Source organism: Phalacrocorax carbo, chromosome 1 (genome assembly GCF_963921805.1).
Source record: "Phalacrocorax carbo chromosome 1, bPhaCar2.1, whole genome shotgun sequence".
Taxonomy (NCBI): domain Eukaryota; kingdom Metazoa; phylum Chordata; class Aves; order Suliformes; family Phalacrocoracidae; genus Phalacrocorax; species Phalacrocorax carbo.
The window spans coordinates 123,385,478-123,406,561 of NC_087513.1; the positions used below are offsets into that span (position 1 = coordinate 123,385,478).

General features: G+C 36.2%; 1 protein-coding gene across 2 annotated transcripts in view; it reads right to left on the bottom strand.

The window, feature by feature from the left end:
* The window catches only part of USP9X (ubiquitin specific peptidase 9 X-linked), a 104,046-nt gene that overhangs the window by 37,960 nt on the left and 45,002 nt on the right, over nt 1–21,084 (bottom strand). For both annotated transcript variants that reach the window (XM_064473182.1, XM_064473173.1), the window contains exons 13-23: nt 20,650–20,786; nt 15,318–15,451; nt 10,564–10,651; nt 8,617–8,959; nt 7,135–7,230; nt 5,304–5,515; nt 3,363–3,603; nt 3,004–3,153; nt 2,775–2,895; nt 2,189–2,319; nt 1,649–1,927 (exon numbers count right to left, since the gene is read on the bottom strand). In XM_064473182.1, coding sequence (XP_064329252.1) covers nt 1,649–1,927; nt 2,189–2,319; nt 2,775–2,895; nt 3,004–3,153; nt 3,363–3,603; nt 5,304–5,515; nt 7,135–7,230; nt 8,617–8,959; nt 10,564–10,651; nt 15,318–15,451; nt 20,650–20,786 — 1,932 coding nt within the window. The remainder of the gene's footprint in view (nt 1–1,648; nt 1,928–2,188; nt 2,320–2,774; nt 2,896–3,003; nt 3,154–3,362; nt 3,604–5,303; nt 5,516–7,134; nt 7,231–8,616; nt 8,960–10,563; nt 10,652–15,317; nt 15,452–20,649; nt 20,787–21,084) is intronic.

Genomic DNA, 21,084 nt, shown 5'->3' on the forward strand with positions numbered 1-21,084 from the left:
ACTATGTTTAACAGCATTACTGATTCGACTTTCTATGAAAGAAAGGAAGAAAATACAAATTTAAAAGGTCCTAATGACAGGAGCAGACTGGTAACTGGAAGACTGCAGATGCACAGTCTTGGTTACCTCATTCTCAAGTTCCAACAGAAAGCCAAGACAGGAAGTTATGCTATTCTACTTATGCTCTAGATATGATAGATGAAAGGTTATTTACAAATCCCACCTCCATCCCAAGGTGTAAGCTTATTGGTGCTGTAGCCGTAAAAAGTATCAAGTCCAAAGTCCTTTGAACAGGATGACAATGACAGCAAGAGTAACCACATTTTTTCCAGCAAACTGGTTAATACTGTTAGATGTTTGCAACACTTAACTGTGAATGTCAGTAGTCATGGACAAATATTACTACCTCCTAAGTGGTCAGCATAAATCTGTTTCAAACAGTATTTCAAGACTCAACTGATGTTATCTGTGTTCCAAGATGCCTTTTGAATAATTGTCATTAGCGTACAATATAAATTCACTCATTTTAAACAGATGAAGGATAGGATAGCAAACATGTTTGCTTTAAGATGTTTCTATTATATTCTAACATAAGACATGAAAAGGAATCTTCACCTCTTTGTAATCATCAAGAATTTTGATTTCCTTGAAAAAGAATTAATCTGGCATCTTCCAACAGCTGGAGCTAACCAGAACACGTATTAATTTTTCAGACTTAAGGGGAATTTGCTTCTCTGCTTCAGAGATGGATCTTAGTAAATATTCTGGAAGAAAGTTCTCTGAAGTGGGGTGCTCTATGTACTCTTGAGTATACGTTGAAAGCTCAAGCAAACACTTGGGACAGAACTTCACAAAAAAAAAAAGCTGGAATACCTGGAAGGCGAATGCCCAAGGACAGCAGCAAATTTTAATTTTTGGGCTCTATGCTGTATGCCTACTATAAGAGGGCAGAAACAAAGTCTTGACCCACAACATATTTTTCCAGATGCAGAAAAATTAACTAGCCCTCTTAAACACGCACAAAACCTATTACTATGGACATGTGAGATCACAGTTCAGAACACCTGTGTTACACTTTCCCTTTCTAACTCTGAGAAATCTTAGGGTAGGACACCTTTCAACTATCAGCACTTAACTTTGCAATGTACCTAGTTGATCTCTGTGAGAATTTTCTACAAACAATGGACAGAATTAGGAATCTGGCAAGCCAAGGACCTATTTTTGTGTAGAAAAAGGGCTGGCATGACTCAACATCAGTTCAGTTGTTTTATGCTCTCCTCATAAATAGAAGATACAAGAAATTCAGAGGCACATCCTTCAATCAACTCAAGAGCTTAAAAGAATCAGAATTTACATTTATGGAATAGATAAAATTTTCCATTTTCAAGTACATCTACTGACAATCATGCAAACACCACTGAAAATCATATACAGAGCAGGTGGGTCTCACACCTGACTTTACTACAGTCAGAAACAGGATTTCCTTAGTAAGTTGAGCTCTTTTCTAGAATTGTCAGACAACATTATCTGAAAGTACCGTGAGTTCTTGAAATGCAACTCACTCAAAGAGATGGTCACACAGACAGATGTTGCTGCAGACAATATAGAAGAGTACATTGCTATTCGCAACAAGGAAGATTTATATTACCGGTGAAATTGTACTTGTGCCTTCCACAACGGGCTGACAAGCTTCTGCCACAGCTCGAACATGGCCATATCCAATTGCTGTTAGCAATAATTTGGCTATTTTTAGAGCATTAAGATAGGCACCCCTTCGAGTTTCCATATCTGCATTTGGCAGGAAGTTATTTCTAGTCAGCATGCTCAATACAAGAGGCAAACCACCACTTTTTAAGAAGTTGTACTGGAAGTCACTGGCATCTTCTCCCAGAGGTGCGCTGGCAGGCATTAACAAGGCATAAACTACCTGTAGAACAAAATACAGAGTTAATAGAAATGCATTAGCTTGAATATAGATGATTGAACATGAGACTATGTTGGAATACTACTCAAGCAATGCTTTGACAGCATTGGACATACACCAGTTTATTCCAGTAAATTAAATTGTTAGGTACTTTCAAGTGTTGACCTCAAACCAGAATTTCATCTTCGGCTTCGACAATGTTACAGGAAAGATTGTCAAAGAGAGAGTTGAAGATTTTTGAAGAACAGGCAAAGAATCACAAACCTCTGTTAGATACAGCACTTGTGAGGCAGAAGGACCAAAGAACAGAGAATCAAGGGATGGACTAAGGCTGCTTTCCCCAAGCTTTGCATGATCTAAACAAATAGCTCTTAGTTTCTCAACCGTAGTGTTATCTGCAATAAAAACACAACTTATAAACATTTTATAACACAACTACTCCAGAACAAGCCAGTAGTATTTACAATTATAAATCGGAAAAGCTTAAAGTGTATCAGAGAAGTTGCAAAAAATACAATTGATAGACAAGATCAGACCATGAAGTGTTCTACAATGATTACTTGTCAGGACAGAAGTGATCCTATCAAAGTAGTGCTACAAAACCCACTTCAAAATACAAAGCCTCTCCCCATTTTCACTGCACTGAGGCACTGAACCCCAGTACCAACTGCAAACTATGCAACTTTATACGACAGACAAGAAGTGACTACTTGGGAGATACATACAATCCTAATTAGGATAAGTCATGAATTACAGTATCAATTAATTCCAGAAAGTAGAAAATACCCCCCTAACAGGTGAGAAATTATAATATAATTACAATATAAAACAGGATAAAAAAAAGTTTTACCTGGTGGCATGAGCTTCATAAGAACTCGTGCTCCATCTCTAAGAGGTGGCATGTTTAGGCTACTGCCCAAGTCTGCAACTTGCCAAAGAAAAGAGATGTATCGAGGATGCAGTGACATGATCTTAAAATAAGCAAATAAAAATCCCCATGAAAATTGTTAGTTAAAGGCAAAGTATAGGGAAAAAATTTCTTTTAAATTGTTCATTTCAGAATCTAAGTGTATGCTTACCACTCCAGGCAAACAGCTTTCAACTTCTGGATTTGGACCATCACTGTAGTGATTGCCATGGTTGCCCGGAGAACCAGTTGAAGAGTCAGAAGAACTATCTGGACTTGAGGGCATATTAGAATTTATCTGTGTAAGCTTAGCTGTAATTAGCTGAAAAACATAATCACAGTTTTAATACTATGCAAAAATGAAGATTCTTTACTAAATAAGCGTCTGACAAAATGTTAATGGCATAATACAAGGAGGAGGAATGAAACTATTTCACAAGAATAAGGGATCCCGTGCATGGTATTTTTCAAGCAATTCCACAAGGGAAGTGACATCCGAATTGACACAAATAATCAACCTGCAAGACTTACCGTTTTATCTTTGAGATTCAACTGCCCAATTAATTTTCTGTCATCTGCAGGGTCCACCAGCTCACCACCAATGAACAGTTCAACTTTTGTGTGTGCACTGTTGGCTTTAATACGATTGAGAATACAGCGCCGTACTTGGCCAATTGTGTCATTTGTATGAGACCAAATATCCAAATCTTCCACCTGTCGGCCTTGGTTTGGAAACCGAACTACCAGTGTGATATGTTTACCACGGAAAGCTCTGAAAATAAACAAACCAGAAAAAGTTATTTTTGCCATCCTTAAATAAATTATTTTTCCTGCTGTATTTTGTGTTGCAGATTTTTCAACATCGAATCTTTATGTATGGTGGTATACTCCAGCACGAGATTATTTTGTGAAGGCACCAGCAACTATGCAAACATAACATACACAGAAACTTTTGAAACTTTCAAGAAGCCACACTGCACACATGCATTAAACATATGGTCAACTTTACAGTCAGGTTAGGAACATTGACAGAGTTTTGAAGAGTCTCTTATGAAGTTTTAGATCCTTTCTCTTGCTCATAATTTCCTGATCAAAATGCACAAATAAAGCACAGACGGGCAACTACGTTTTGCTCTTTTAGCAAAACAACTCACTTTTAAATACACCAAGATCAGAAAAAGCCATCAGGTTACCAAGTCTTAATGCCTTTTGTTGAAAGTTTTAAAATGGAATTGCAATTTTAAAAATCAAAATGCTTTTAAAAATTCAAAGAGGTCAAAAAAAACCACCCATTTTCACAACAGCAGTGTTCACACTTCACATAATGGCAGGGAACTCAGTAGAGAACATGTGCCCAGATAAGCCCAACAAACTAATCCCATGCAACAGAAGAAGGCAAAGATTCCTCATAAAGCTCCTTGCAAACAAGACCTGTGAAAATGTTAGTCTAATCAAAGCAGCAGCCCATATAAAAAAAGATGTACCTGCAATCAACAAGAGAATTTAGTTAGGACTAAATCAATATATACAATAAAAATGCTGTAGGAGCACTGCGAATTACTGACGTATCACAAAGAAACAGCAATCTCTTCTGTTTTCTTGACAAAAAGGGGATTTAAAATAAGGGGACAACAAACCCTCACCATGTCTAAAAATATACTAGCCGCATCATAAATCCATAGCATCTCAGTGTATTCCTTATGTATTTTTGAGACTTTCTTCCCACAGACAGCATTTACTAACACTGGAACATTTAAACCGTTTTCTGTTCTGCCTTCCTCTCTTAGGAAATAAAGTATTTTGTTTGTGAAAATATCTACATGACACTGGATTTAGAGTGCTTCCTTTTTGTTTGTACCAAAGACAGAGTTAGAGAAGAGCAGCTAGGACTTAAGTTTTTACTCAAGGACAAGTATAAGAAGAGTGAACATATATAGAAAATAAATATACTTCAAAGTGCTTCTTCCCCCCTCTTTCTGAAGAACTTACACAGAATATTTCATTTAGACATAATCCTAAATTTATGCTTGCAAAGTAAGATTAGCATCTCTGTAAACAACTCTGGATGATGAATATATACATTAACAACATGTTTTTTGCATGACAGGACTATGAAAAACTAAGAAGGTTTGCCCATGCTAACTTAAAGAATGGTGTTGCTTTTAAACAATTATCTGAAGGAATACATCCAAAATAATCAAGCCACAAGGTATGTTGTGCTAGTTCTAGAAGAAAATACGAGAAACAAGTTTATTCACAGGTCCGCTATCCCTTTCATATATGCCTCTGTTTGCCTGATCTTTCAAATTTTTTCTTTAACTACAGATCAGAGTTTAGATGTTAGCAGAGAAAATGGAATTTTGAAACTCTGTATTTCCTGAATAGAAACCCTTTAGGATGTAAAAGTCAAAGATATTAGTAATAGTTTATTTAACAGAATTCAAAATCACAGCAATGCATTTTCACACATACCTTGACATAGGTAGAATAGTTCTCTCTTCGTGGTAATCACTGTCACATTCATTTATGTACTCTCTTAAAACAGTCAACACTCTCACCATTCGTATTGCTTCTTGTCTTGCACAATTGATACTGTCTTTATCTCCATCCAACACACATAACGTATCATAGGAGGCTTTTAGACGATCAAAACAGGACTGAATAAAGTCTTCATGAATCACTACCTAATTACATTAAAAAATTGGTGCAATTACAAGAACTAATAAAAGCCATCTTTTCAGCAGCATAATCCAACAGTAAAAAGTTAAAAAAAAAAGCCACCACAAACCAGGTAAGTTACTCTATAAAGCTGTTTTATTCCACTTTAGACAAGTCCCATTGATAAATAGCTGTAATTTAGTGCGCACCTCAAAAATTTTTCATGCCATCCATAGCTGTAACTCACAGTGCAAACTTGCACTTAAATAGAAAAAATGGAAATTTGCACAGAGAACACTAAATTGGACTTTGTTATTCATTTCCTCAGGCTATGTCAGAGGGTCTTTAGCTGACAATCTAGTACAGGTTAACTTACTGTATGCTAAGAGTGAACACAGAAGATTTACAGGCCACCAGAACAACTATCCCCACGTGCCCCCCCCAATCACATAACTCAGTTCCAGATACACTCTTTACCTGCATAAACTCAGAATGGGGATTTTGAGATAGATTCAGTATAGTGGTAGCTGAAGCCAGTCTCTTCCTTCTGCCTAATACCTAACATCTCCTTGCTCCTGACCTAGACTGACATAGAACCTACAGTACCACTGTAAAAAGTCTGCAGCATCTGCAGGTAGCAGTCTGCAACAGAAACATTAACAGTCACAACTACGGCAGTAAAACACAGTCCAGTAGCCGCTTTCCTTAGAGGCAGCTCAGGAACCGAGGCGCTACTAGCACACTGAAATAAAATACCTGCACGCATATTAACTAAATCTAACACTCTAACACTTCCTGGAGGTGTCAGATCTAACCATGTGCAGATGGACAGATCTATTCATGCTTAGTAAGTCCAATCTATAGCAAGGAGCATAAAGCCGATCTGCCCCTACAGTAAGATATAGCTTGAATGGCTGTAAATGCACCACCTAGAGCAGCTGTGCTGTATCTAGCAGCCTGCCAGTTCTGAGGACTATAAAAGTGTTTTTGTGGACAAGTATGAAAATTGGGAGTTTTAAGAAATACAACCGGCAAGCTACAAACTGGAGATTGTCTGAAGGATAATATTCCCCCCCCCCCCCCCCCCCCCATTTGGGAAATCCCAACAGTTCACTTCCTCTGACCTTTCAGCAACTCATCAACTCTTCTCTCTGCCCACTGAAATGCAGCTCCCAATAGATATTAACGTAGGGAGAAAATATCTGATTTGCTAGAGCTCAGCCTGACCGTTATATGGAAACTCTGTGACCCTTTGTAAGGGACATAAGGTTAGACAACACTCAAAAGAGACCTGTCCAGTGAACATACTAGTACAAATAAGTACCACAACTGGAAGTCCACCAAAAGGCTTACCTAAGTGTATGATATGAACTGTTTTCTGAGTAGAAAGAGTAAATACAACAGATCAATATAGAAAAAAAAATTATCAGAGTGCAGTCTGTAAAGATCAGGAAAAAACCAAAAATCTTAATTCTGCATCTGACAGGAACCTGATGGCTGGACTCAGGAGCATACTCTTCAAAGCATGAAAAATCTTCTCTGTTTTCAAAGCTTTCAAGTATAAAAATATCACCAAATTGCATTTTATCACTAGTATGAGAGAAAAACATATTCCAGTTTTCTTGTTGCTTGTTTTTTGTTTTACCTGATTAACTTGTAACCTTGGGCCAAGATTAGTGTAGATCTCTTTAAGAAGATCTATTGCTCTGTTTGCGATGTCATCATTTCCCTGAATCACAACCTGGCATAATAAAAAAAACAAAAGCATTAGAACATCTTAAAACTTTCTGGTATAAAATTTAAAACCAAAATAACTACTTAAGTATCCTGATAAAATAGTACATCTAATGTACTTTATGAGGTGAAAGTGACTAAAATGCTTAGTTACAACATACAATCAACACAACTTACACTCAAGCCAGAGTAAAAATTAAGAATTAACTAGTTTAAAGGAGTTCAGAGCAAAAAAGCCAATGCTTTATAAACAGAATGAAAGTAGTGCTTATATATTTATCTTCACATTACATTTCCATTTTCACTAGTTTCAGAGAATAACTATTTTTTCAGATGCTTGGACAATCTACAGCGCCAAAGATTTAAAAACAGAATTTTAAAGTATTTAAACGACTGCCAGTGGGTGGAAGGCAGCAAGGCAAATGAGTTCTGTTTCTAACCTGATAATCTATATTTTAATTACTAGCCACCAGGTCTGAAAGCAGCCCTTACAGACAAACCCTGCAGGATACTGAGCTGAAGCTTAACGAGTTCTGTCATGCTGCCAAACGGCAGGGCAGATCCAAGTCAGTCAATTCCCACAACTAAAACTTGCTAGCATATGTAGGCACTTTGTACACAAACAATGTGTGAAAACTTATTTGTATAAAAATTGTGATCTACTTCAGCTTTAACTATTATCACCACGACTAAAATACCTAACCCTTCAGCAAGCCACAACCAAAATTACTCAAGACTGCTGCTTTATATACAGCACATTTTACAAAACACAGGCACAATAATCATGCTACAGTGTACTACTGTGTGTTCTAATTCAGCTCAGAAGTTTTATAAATACTCAGAAAATACTCTGAAAAAATTAAGTATCAAATCAGATACTCATGTTTTTCACCAATAGATTTGGCAAGCTTCAGATATCTTTCTATGGGAAAGCTATAACCATGTTTAGGCAAAAGGTTGTGGACATAAGAATCAGACCAGCGATCGTTTGGTCTAATCTAGAATCACTTCGGTTTACCATACTAGCTTATGAAGTGCACAAAACAAAGTCTAGTTCTAATGTGCATGTGAGAGAGAGAGAGAAACCTACAGATAATTCACCTGGAACAATCCTTTCTTCTTCAACAGTGCAGGCAAACTTTAATCTCATGTGCGTATACAAATACACATGACATTTCAAATAACTTTCCATTAAACATCAGTCTGCAAAGTTACCAACTTGCATACTTGTGCTGGCAACACAACGGAGTCAATATCCATGCATTTAGTTTGAAGAAGTAGCTTTTTGTAATTTCAGTCTATAACTAATAGATTACACATCCCTAAAAATATAAAAAGAGACTGAGAAAGACTTAGCAGTTAACCTTTCAGGTGTTTCCTCCAGTTAACTTACCCTCCAAAGGTAGTCTAATCCTATTAATTCCAGATCATCCATCATATAGGCTCGTCTCTTTGCTACTAGCTTTCCTTCTCGACAGTTCACAGCTTTGAAGAAACGTTCAAAACATTTCATTCCATTTTCTGTTAATAGGGAAGGATCCAGCTGAAGCACATTATTTTCAAAGAAGTCCTTATTAATGTCAGGGTCTAAGTCTGGTTCATCCCCCATTAGTTTGGAATACCATTTAAAACAGGCTTCGCGATCACAAAGATAAACTGCATTTTCAGCTAAACACTTCCATATTTGCTTCGCCTGAGGGGCACAGAGCCACAGCTGACCATCCTTCAATAAAAATCTTGAGCAAAACAAAAAGACAATTAACAGCACTGTCTAACAGACATCTAGAGTTACAATTCAGTAAAAAAATACAGGCAAAAAGGTGAATATGTATATAATACATATATATATATATAAGTATGACCCTGAAAACTTTATTTACATCAGTCTACTCATAATTAGCCCCACAGTTTCTTACTAAGTTCAAACAGATCAAGACCTTATAGTCAAAACAAAAAAAAGGAACAAAATTCAGCAGAAAAAAACCACCAACTTTTCACACAAAAGTACCAAGCACTTTTTATATATTATACACAAACAAATGCACCTCTCCTAATGTAAACTATTCAGTTTAAAAGTCAGGTCACAACATAAGAGACTAAATTACATTAAATTACTTCTGCAATCATTTGCTATATTTTAGCACTCTAGCAAAATCACAAAATAAGGTATCAATTCTATGGAACAGAGACAGAAGCAGAAGTCAACGAAGTTGAAATATCTCCTTTTATTTAAATACATTTTTCATTTGTGTTAAATTATTATTAAAGAACTATTAAGAACTTAAATTCTGAAAGTTAACACTAAGAATGTTTCAGGAAGAACAAACAATAATCAAAGTTCTTCAGAATCATTTTCTTTGTAAAAGAAATCAGGGGCTAAGTTATGGCATTGCTTTTCAGAAATTGTTACCTACATATTCTACATTTGACAGCCATGGGACTTCATTAATTCCTTTACATTAACAACTAGTGAACTTAAAGGAAGTTACAATTTTAATGTGCAGGAGTGATAAATTAAGTCCGCTATCCATACACTACTGTATAATTTAATTAAACAGTTGTTTAACACTTCAATTTAATTAATAAAATTTCTTGGTAACATTTTAAGAAGCAAAAAAAATTCAGTTAGAAAACAAGTAAAAAATGCTTCAGTTCATGTACTTTTACTTGTCTAAAAAAGGTTAAAACCAACTAAGAAAAAGCCAAGGCAGAGTCTAAAAAGTATCAACGTGTTGCAACTCTGTAATGAGCAGAGATCCTTTGTTTTCTTATTTTACTCAAACAGCAGCTGGTCAAAAATCCAAACAATTTTTTATTCCAAACCTCTTTCTAAGGCTCAGTCACTGACAACATCAGTGTCTGACACAAGTATATGTCAGTTTATGAACATGGATTTAACTCTTCTGTGGTACAACAAATAAGGACACAGGGCATACCCCTACATGGAATACTTTAATTTTTCAGCTAAGTTACCCCAATATGTATGTAACTATCCACATGAACATTGTATTAAAGTCAGTACGGTTCTGCATGCAGACAGAAAAAGCCCATACAAATCTTAGTGCAGAATCAGAGCCTTGGACTGCAAAAGATCCCAATAAGATTTATTTGAATATTCTAATACTAGCACAGAAGCCCTTGGTGGGCAGACGATGGGGCGGACGATGGACAGACCAAGAACCCCAAAACAAAAGCATTCAGTGTATTTTTGCATTTGAGTTTTGAAAGAAGTTGGCACAACAAGTTAAAAGTAGATAAGAGAAAGAGATAACCGAGGTTTTGTTTATTTTCTTTAAAGTATCCTTGCAGAAGCTAAACAAATTATGGAATTAAAACTAACCGTAAGAAGTTAAGTCGCTCCTGTACTTCCTGCACATGACTGTATCTGCTCCCTGGTCTTACAGTTTGAGGATCATATTCACCATGCTCTGCAAATATAAAAAGTTTTATTAGACAATACATTCAGAAAAGACATGCTGACTCTAAAAGACAGGGAATGTTTGAAGACTTGTTAGTCTGAACATAATTAAAACCACTCAAAGAGCAATAAATTTTCAGTATGGTATGAAAATAATTTTAAGCAGCCTGCTACCAGTTAACATTTCATCCTAAATTAAAGTCAGTATAGGCAAAGATTACTGAGCTCTATAATCAGATCACACACTTACGTGCAGATCATATGCTCATCACTCAGTATAATGAAAGTATTACAGAAGAATTAAGAACTTGCATTCTACTTATTTGAATCAATACTTTCACGTTTCAAGTAGTCAGTTTGAAATCAGAAGTCTGTTAAAATACAAGTATACTTAGCATATAATTCAGATTATCCAGTGTTTTTTCTGAGGATGCTTTAGTTTTGTTACAGAGCATCTTTCTCAAAATTTCAGTTACACATTTTTAGTGGTTTTCCCCTCCAGAGGAAATAACAACTCCCGTTTGTTAACGCCTTTATAGGTAGCTTCATACGTGACACCACTTACAGGAGGAAAGTATATGACAACTTTCTTCACTGCAAGATTCCAAGTACAAAAACCAAATGCCTGTAATACTGACAAGCTTGAAACAGTAGTAGTTGAGTAATTTGGAATAAGGCACAAAGTCAAACTTTTATCTACATTTTATCAAATCTCAGCACAATATTTTAACAAACAGCTGTTTGTTTCACAGGAACTTGGTTTTGGTGTGCGTTTGTTTGGGTTTGTTTGGTATGGTTGGTTTTTTTTTTTATTAAAGAGATACAATCTAGATCTGGACTTGCACTACCTTGATCTGTACATTTCATCATGACACGTGTTCGTTACGACAGCTCCATTATAAACTAGTTAATGCTGTATTTCTTACCTGCAAAGGTATACAGATTACATTTAACTAAGATAACCCAGCTGTGGGAGACTATCATGACAACCTCCAGACTCATGGTAAAATTTATCTTCAGAGCTGAAAATCAGTATCTCTTCTTGGGGAGGGTGGGGGGAGGGAACCCAAACAAGTAATAGTAAAAGTGCATAATTAGTGTTTCAAAATTAGGAGAAAAATAATTGTCATAAATACTGCTCTCTATATGCAAGTGTAAAAGGTACATTAGCTTAAAAATTAAATAAAAGGGAAAACAGAAGACTGGTAGTTAACATGTCTACAAAACTGGAGACTTTATGTTCACCAGAATTCAGTCAAAAATGTAAATTATAATCCTAATCAAGTGAGCATAAATGGGCAATTATCAAAAGTGTTAAAAAATTCTGAAAAAAATAGTATAAAAATAGCAGAACAAAAATTATTTAAGTATTAGAAGTAGAAAACCTGAAAAATACCCTGTGGGTCTAGCAGAAGAAACAATTACGGTAGATAAGCATATCACAGAGAAATTAAAACTAACTTCTTCGAGTGTTACCTGTATTGGGTGGTTTTTTGTTTGTTTTTCTTTTGTTGGGAGTGAGGTGGTGTTGGTTGTTTAACTATGGGGCCTATCTGGGCTTTTTTTTTTTTCCTGATTAGAGATTAATTCACAGACACAAGTGTCAAGAGTGGCAATGACAGAAGAATTCAAGTATTAAAGGCCAGTCAGTTGCCCAAAGGCAGTATATGTGTACTTCAGAATTCTGAAAAACTCTGAACTACAAAAAAAAAAAAACACAAAAAGAAGAAACCAGTATCCTTAAATATTCTCCATCTCAGCTCCTTTCTACATTTGCCTGATTTATTTTCTACAATATGCATCCCACGGCAAGTCTAAGTGTGATGTCCTTTAAAATTCTTTCTATGTGCAGGAGAAGGACGGACAGGGAAATTATAGATCAAAAGCTGACTGGTTGAAAACATAAGTATAGTGATAAACACATAGAAGATCATATGGCACAATTTTTACAAATAATTACATTTAATTCACACTTTGGGGTTTTTTTGTTACTTCCGAAAAACAGAAGATGAAGAACTGGCTAGCAATCTTTTCAGATTTTCAAAAGCTCTTTGATAAACGGTCAATAAGATGAAACTTCTTCAGGACTATACAATGCAATAGCATTTGTCTCATCTCACGGAGGACTTTGCAGAGTTAGACAAAAGGGTGAGTTCAGTAGAAGAGAAAGTCATAGATCATGGAAAAAATTGTGAAACAGATTAGACTTTTCTTTAATCTTAAAAAGGCAATCATATAAAAGGGAGCGTGATAGAAAAGAACATGCATGAGTGAATAACAGGACAATAGGAACACTGTTTTCCATCACAGAACACAATGACGGTAGCCTTCAAGGAAAATAAAAATACGGCAAATTCAAAATTAATACAAAAAATAGTCACAAATTACACAGTTATTGTGGCATTAACTGCCAGAAAGATCTCTGGGCAACTGGATTTCCCCTGCTGCCCTGTGGCATTTGACCTCTGCTGTTTGGGTGTTTGCCCTGATTTTCCCTCCGTCTCAATTCTCCTTCTCTAGCTCAGCTGAATTCTACAGCTGTCCAGTTCTCTCTTTCGGTACTCATAATCATAATCTTCTTTCTTCTCCTTTCATTTATTCCCTTCCCTGCCCCCCGGCCCTCCCCCTCAATCATCTTCCTCCAGGAAGACATGGAAGGTAAACTTCACAGTGCTCTATGTTCTGCTCTATCTAGTATATAAAACTGAAACTCTAAGAGAAGTTGCACAGGAACTGTGTATTACAGTTTTAGGCTTCCCTTAATCATGTAATAAAGCACCTAATGAAAAAAAAATCTTCACTATTGTTTATCTGGTTTTGTACTCTGATGCAAACGAGAAGTCCTGCAGCAGCTGTGTCTCAAGAAAGCACAATTGCTCTGTAATTAGATTCAATTTAACCTCTTTGCACACTTATAATTCCTATCATGCTGAAGATGTTTATATTACTGCTTTACTGAGTTGTTATAGTTCGGGAGGGGCAGGACAATGGGATGTGTTTTTTGGCACAAGAAAAGAATCATGCAACACATCAGCTTAATTTTTCTGCCAAAGTCATCAACAATTTGATAGGTAAACAATACTGTCAAAAGTGACCTTTGGCGTCAGTGTTTAAAAACAGTTGAAATTAATGAGTAATAGTTCATGTATTAATAGTGTGTGTAGGCTATTTTGGACAAAGACAACATTGCATTAGAATATAGCTGTTTATTATGTTTCCTTCGTAACCCTGAGGGCCAAACCCCAGATTTCATAGCTGGCCAAAGTCCAAGAGAGGGAAAAAAAAAAATCATAGAATGACAGATTCTAAGCTACCCATATAGTTAAGATGCAAAGTTCGTTATAAACTAAATTGCATTTTTGCATCACTTTGGCAAAGTTAAAGCTCACTCCAACAGCTTACACAAGTTACATGAAATAATACTTGTTCTATTCCACCTTCCTGGAGAAGACTAAGCCTAAGACAGCATGGCTTCAGAACAGAACAAAGCATTTAGTATTATTTTAATGTTAATTAGTGCAATACTATCATTAAGGAACTTAACTTAGGGTAAACGCCCTCATTTACTCCTGAATAGAGAAATACAGCTGCAGTATGCAATATTTAGCTTAAATGTCACTCTCATTGACCTATACCTGGCTGAAGCTATTATCTTCATATAGCACCACTATTCAAGCAAGTCTTCAAGGACATATTTTGGATATCTTTTATCAAGTACTCCAGAATAAAGTGAATTCCAAAATTAAAGGTGCCTGGGCAACTTACCCAAGTATTGGATGACAAACACACGCCCGCTTTACAATATGCAAATATCCTGTCCTCTCTGAACAAATCTGCATTGAATTCCTACATAATGTACTGAGTCATTTTTGAGATGTAACTGAAAGGCTGGTAGGATGTTATGATGCCAGGGTAGAATGGTCCCTAGTTCCAGTCAGTAAAGTAGATGATGGGGCAGGCCATAGATCTCCTCTCACTTCTGTTGGCTTAAAAGGACTGCGGTCCACTGTAACATGGAGTTTCCTGGTCCATCACTCTCCTTCACTTCCCTACTTTTACTGAGCTAGAAAGCTAGTCCAGAGTAAGAGTGTAAACTCGTTAGCAAAGGGTTGAGTTTAGCCTGAAATATATAAATACTAACATGATGTGCTGCCAAAGTGCTGCTGATAACAAATGCAGCGAGAAAGCAGCTAAACAGAAATGGGGTTGCATAGTAAAAAGAAACAGTATCCCTGTGCTCTAAGTCCTTCTCCCTGACAGATTCCAAACACTGGCTTCAAATATAGGTGACTAAAGGACTTCTCAAAGGAGCCTAGAAAAATTCAGAACTAAAAGTGGGACAAGAGGCAAGATTATTATTAGGACTTGCCATGAAAATAATCACCCTAGCCTAAGGAGGACATGATGATATTTATCAATCCATAGATAAAAAAGAGCTGCCACATCCTTCCCATATTCTGCTGTAAAACACACATTTTCAATCACGAAACAAAATGTTTACATTTTAAGCTTTTCTTGCCCAATCAGACACCACAAGGGCTATCAACCCCCACAGGTGCTCCAAAATTAAACAAATAAACTTAATAGTTCATTATCAGAATTTGCTTTTAACTCCATTTTCAAACTGGAGTTTTCACACACACTATTTATGAGACAATTTTAATTTTAAAACTTACCTTTAGCGTACTGCCTCATGCTTTCCATATAGGCAGACAGATTTTCTGCAACCAACGTAACTAGGGCATGATTGTGCTGAAGTTGATTGATTAAGTCATGTCGGTAAAACACATGGGGACTTCTCTGAGTTTGACTGAAATTAAAACACACGCGTTAGGTGCAAGACTTCCCTGCTTTTCTTATAACAGTTCAGAAATCCATTTAAGAAACTTGTCTTTGATGCAAGTTCTAAATTTTCCTACAAGATCTCTAATAGAAAGCATATTAAGTCTCTGACAGTATTTTTGTTCTGACACATCAACAATTCCTACCAGTTGTTAAAAGCAGCTAATTAATGAGGATTACACAGTTACAGTATGTATGAAAAATATCAAAGCGATCTGAGCAGCTCAGTATGCTGTGGGGAGAATATCTGCAGCAAGACAGGAATAGAAATACCTGCCCACAAACTGCACAGTAAAGATAGAGACCCTCAACTGTACTGCAACTACAGTACTCATAACCACAGTTTCTTTCCCATCCATCTGATATTCTTTCCTCAAATTAATATAAAGACACTAAGTAAAACTAGGTAATTTTTCAAAACAAAAGCTCATGGTCTTACAACTATAGCGAAAAACTACTAGCCAATAATTATGCCAATTCTTTCCATACTTAAAAAACTGCACAACTCTGCATTGTTTTTTCTAATATCTGTCTGAAAAAATGTTGGTACAAACCTAAGAAAGCATAGTTATGCAGAGCATATAGTCTAAGAAAAAACAGAGAAGTTTAATACCCCAATTAAATAATTAGATTATAATTAAAGTATTATCAAGATCTGACCAAAAATGCTGCTCTCAAACAATACTAGACATCATTTTAGATTACAAAAGTAAACTGTAGGAGAAAATACAGAGCATGGATGTAAAACCCACATGGCATGAACATTATAAAATTCTAGAACTGAGGGACTAATCACCTCTGCAGAATAATCTCAAAATTCCCCAATTTCTGTAGATCAGAGCACTGATCTCGGCTGCATAAACAATGTAAACTTGCACTGCTCTTCCATGGTAAAGAGAGAGGGGAAAAAAAGAAGGGGGGCGGGGGGATATAGAAAAAGAGAGGCGTTCCTCATTATATTGCCACTCAGCTGATCCCATAGCCTGCCCTGAAGAAATATAAATGCGATTTCAGAACTGTTCTCCTTTCCTTAAACACTGAAGAAAGCAGACCTCAGAATTAGCTGAACGAATTACAGGTAGAAACTCATCCTTCCTAGGAAACAGGGTCTCCATACTAGGTGGCCTACAGCACTCTACAGCATTGCCACACCTTTTGAGAACAGTAGGGACGGACAGAAATCCCTGTTCCAGCATCAGCTGATAATGATCTTGCAGCTGATAACCACATTTCACTGTACATGTAACAACAGATAAATTGATGCACTGGGCCAAAGATCACTGTCAATCTGGGTTTAAAAGACAGAAGCCATCAACACCCTTCCAATAATTTTGTTATCTGCAACCTACAGAATTGGGCCTGCTAAGCACAGAGATTTTCAGAAGATTAAATTGCATAATATGCAGAGCTTTCCAAAACAGCTTGAAAGGGGCACTTAAAACACAAATTGTGTTTAAAAAAAGGATGCAGACATTTGTCAGAGAGAAAACAAAAAACAGATAGAAGCATGAGGGAAGAAGACAAACGGGGTTTTGTACACCCAGAAAGAACATCCTCTGTTGTCACTTTGAGAAACTTCCCAATTATACTTTGTTCCATCTGGGTCAACCCTCCTTGATCAGCATAAACCAGCAGCAAAACCAGCAAAAGACTGGATATCTCTATTTTAGTGGCTACGCAAGATTTCACCTCTCAATAGAGAGACGCACTTACAAAGGACAACTGTAAATAAGAACACTGACTATTGGGGAAATAGATATGATGAAACAACTAAAGGAACAAGCAGAAGTAAGGCGGGGTATTTTGCTGAATCAAGCTACTGGCATGTATATTTATATCCTCCCTCATTATATTATGCATTTGTATCAATCTTAAACTACCAAAAAAGGAAAGCGTTATCAGCAGAAGACTCAATCCTCTGCACTAGACATTTTTTACTTTTCTCCTTTCTCAGCCACATGCACAAACAGTATATCTAGAAACACGGGTTCATCTTCATTAGCAACTACTTCTAAAAGTTGAGTAATTTTAAGAACTAGAGTTAAGAGCTACGAGTTGTGAGTTGTTACACAGTATTTGTGAGCACCATGTAAGATGCGATTTTGATCATCTGCTAGGATGGAGTCAAAGACAAGATGATTGTCTTTAGGCACAGAGAAGAGCTGGTCTGAGAAGACTTTCTAGCATGCTTTTTAGAATAAAAGCAAACTCCACATGCAACAACAGAATTACTCCTTAAGCATTTGAGGTTAGGCTAAATTACAGTGTTGACATTGGGACATAATCCTTCAGTAATAACTTCAATTTTTCATGCTCCTTGGTTAACAGCAACTGAGTTTCTTTGTGTTTCTATTAAATGGATATCAAAAGCCAACATATAAGAATAATTAGTATTTTGAAATGGGTGCCAAAGTACTCTGGAAACACTAAAAAGGACATTTAATAGTTAGAATGCATGTTTATTTGCTAGAAAAATATTGGCAAAGTGACAAAGGCAAAATTCCAAACAACTTAATTTAAATGGATTTTACGAAAATATTCATCTGCACATATAACTTGCCCAACATAATACTGCACATGTAACTCAGCTTTTGAAGTTGAGTGTTCTTCTACTAAATGAACAAATGCTATGTACCATTAAAAGCAGACATTAAAGATCCAAATAGCAGTGACCAGACCCAGCAAATTCTATTATTTAGCCTAAAAGTGCCTCTTAAAGCACTAATAAAACCCCTGAACTCTTACAGAAGGTCCTCTCAATGTTCAGTTAATGCTTCTGAGCAAGTAATTTAGGAGACCAAACTTTTACTGCTTGAGTAGACACAGGTCAAACTTAAGTGCCTGAAATTGGTCTACAGGAGGCTCTACCTCCATCAGCCAACACAGAGAAAATTAAGATGATTCATTATCTGTACACTAAAGGTCAGTATGTTGAGTAATAAAGTTGACTATTCCTTAATACTAATTAAGTAACCTTGCACCTGTTAAGAATCCTTGTACCAAAATAAAAATTATTTTCTTGTGCTGTTGCAATTCTGGTTAAGCTAAACTTCCTGAAACTCATAGCATTTCTTTGTGGTCATTTGTCAAAGCAACTGTTTAACCAGTTCGTCACTTTGCTCAATTGCATGAATAACTAGCAACAATTAAATCCTCCTCAAAAGAATCTCTACAGTGCCAATGGCATAATATATACTTTTCTGTGCCAAGGATCAGCAGCCTTAGTCACTCTGGACCAAACTTTTAACTGCCAATGCCAACCACCCCAAAATAGTAGTATAGAGATTATGGGATTAATGTTGCGCACAGAAAGCTCTGTGAAATGTTTTTGAGGCAGTTGTCACAAACATTTGTTTTGGTCTATTTTCAATCCAAATTCTAGAAGGCTCTAGATTAAAGTTTTAAGTCAGATGAGGTAAACTGATAGGAACAGGTATTCGATGTATGTATTGGAATTTCCGAACTGTCCATGTTAAGAGTTATCAGAAAAAACTCAGAGGACTGGAAAGTCACTGATTACTTCAAAACAATGTTTTCACTCACCACGTTTCCCAGGCACCTGGGCAGTGATATTACATGACTAAAAAAAATTCCCCCAACAGTATCTTGCTAACAAAGGCTTCTCCATAGAAAGAGGTCTTTACCAGTCCCTTGATTAAAACCTTTAATTCAAAGTTTACTTTCCTGCCATGTGCATTTTCAAATTCTGGATAAAATAAGGTATTATCACAGTCTGCAACGCAGACTTGCCTGAAAGCTGAGGAATGGAAGAGATGGTCTGACCACAGAGAGAGGGAAGGGGAAGAGAGATTCAAACCATCTAACTATACATATACCACATACCACACAGGGAATGTACATTTCCACATTCAAAAGAAGTTAGGTTCCTCCCAAGATTAACTCAGAGCAGAAACCTAATCAGTGTCTTGAATGAGCTCTGCTTCAGTAATTACTTAAAGTAAAGCCTCTTTGTTAAGGCATTCTGCTAAAAAGCACCCAACTTGAGAAAGTACCACAAATAACCACGTAGCTACATTTACCTAGATCTTACACAGCATGTAGAAGATGAAAGACTCCAAGACACAGAAAACAGACTTATCTGCTAATAAGCAGGTTACTTTGTAACCTTGTTGGAAAAACCTCAAACAATAATTAATGTGAAACTGTAAAGGATTAAAGTGTCATGAAAATTGAGAAAGATGTTGCAAACAAAATTAATTTAAAAAAAAACACAACTCCAAAAGCCAGGAATGCAATAGTATCACAGCTTCTTAAAACAGTATCAGTATGAACAGTTGTGTGAACTGAAAGCTTATTTTCTTCAACTTTCCCTACCTTGATCCTTCTTCTAAGGAGACTGTAATAGCAACACTGATTTGCTTACAAAATTAAAATAAAGCAATTATGCAACACTGATGAGCAAACAACATTTTTACAGATTCTGATATGGATACAAAAAAAGTTAGGGGCACAGAATCTCAGATATTTCTGTAGTGAGAAGACATTTAAAATAATGAAAATAAGCATGTATATTTTAACAAGTCCAAATAGACAATGGCTTTTCCTTTTTTTCCTTCCTTTTAAAAAAAAACAAAACACACACACACACCCCAAAACAAAACATCCTTCACAAGAGAACAAACTTAAAACATTTCTAATCCCTTCCATTTAGGAGAGAGAAGCAGTAAAGTACTTTTCCCAGACCAAAAAAAGTCACCTTTGTAGAAAATAAACTACATGACCTGTATAAATTTATCATCAAATAGGGATGGGTATGTTTGTGTGCACGTGTACGTGTGTATGTGTATATATATGTACATAAAATATATATTTTGTAAGCTAGTTCCACTGTTAGCCAGGGTAGGCCATAGATTAACAGAAAAACAAACCCGGATTTTCCACAGATCAGACTATTCTAAAAATTAATAAAAGCATGTTTGAGGAAACAGTTAGTGCTGTCTTACTGAACGTAGGTGCCTAAAGTTTTAGAAGCTACTTATACACATTAAAAACTCAAGAACATCTTCAAACACTGATTATAATTTCACCTAAGCTTCCCCTGCCTCTTGTGAAAAAAAAAAAAAACAACACACCACACCCCAAAGATTTGCCTCATTCCAACCCATTCAACTTTTAATAGACAAAACTTTATCATTCCATTCTTACCTCAAGTTTTGTGGTGCTTCACCAAACAAACTGCAAATTTCTCTAATTTGTTTCAGTGCAGGAATGACCCATTTGTCATTCGTGCGAAGCTCTTCTATAAAACGATCTATCCACTGGATCTTTTGTGTATCTCGATCCTTAAAGAACAAGCGTATATAATAAAAATCAAGTATATTGCAGAAGCTATCATCATTCCCTTACTTTGTTTCCAAGATAGAACAGAACATAAAAAGCCACACAAATACTAGATCAACTGAGTTCTGAAGCATACAAGCGTAAGAAAAGTAGCTGAACAGCACTACATGTTGGTAGAAGCTATCAGCATATTACAAACTCCCTACCTTCAAGCACTCTAGCATTCAGTACATACTTAAGAAAACCTGTAGCTAGACAGGATCATCAGTGTTTAAATAACCTGCTCTTTCCTTTCTTTCA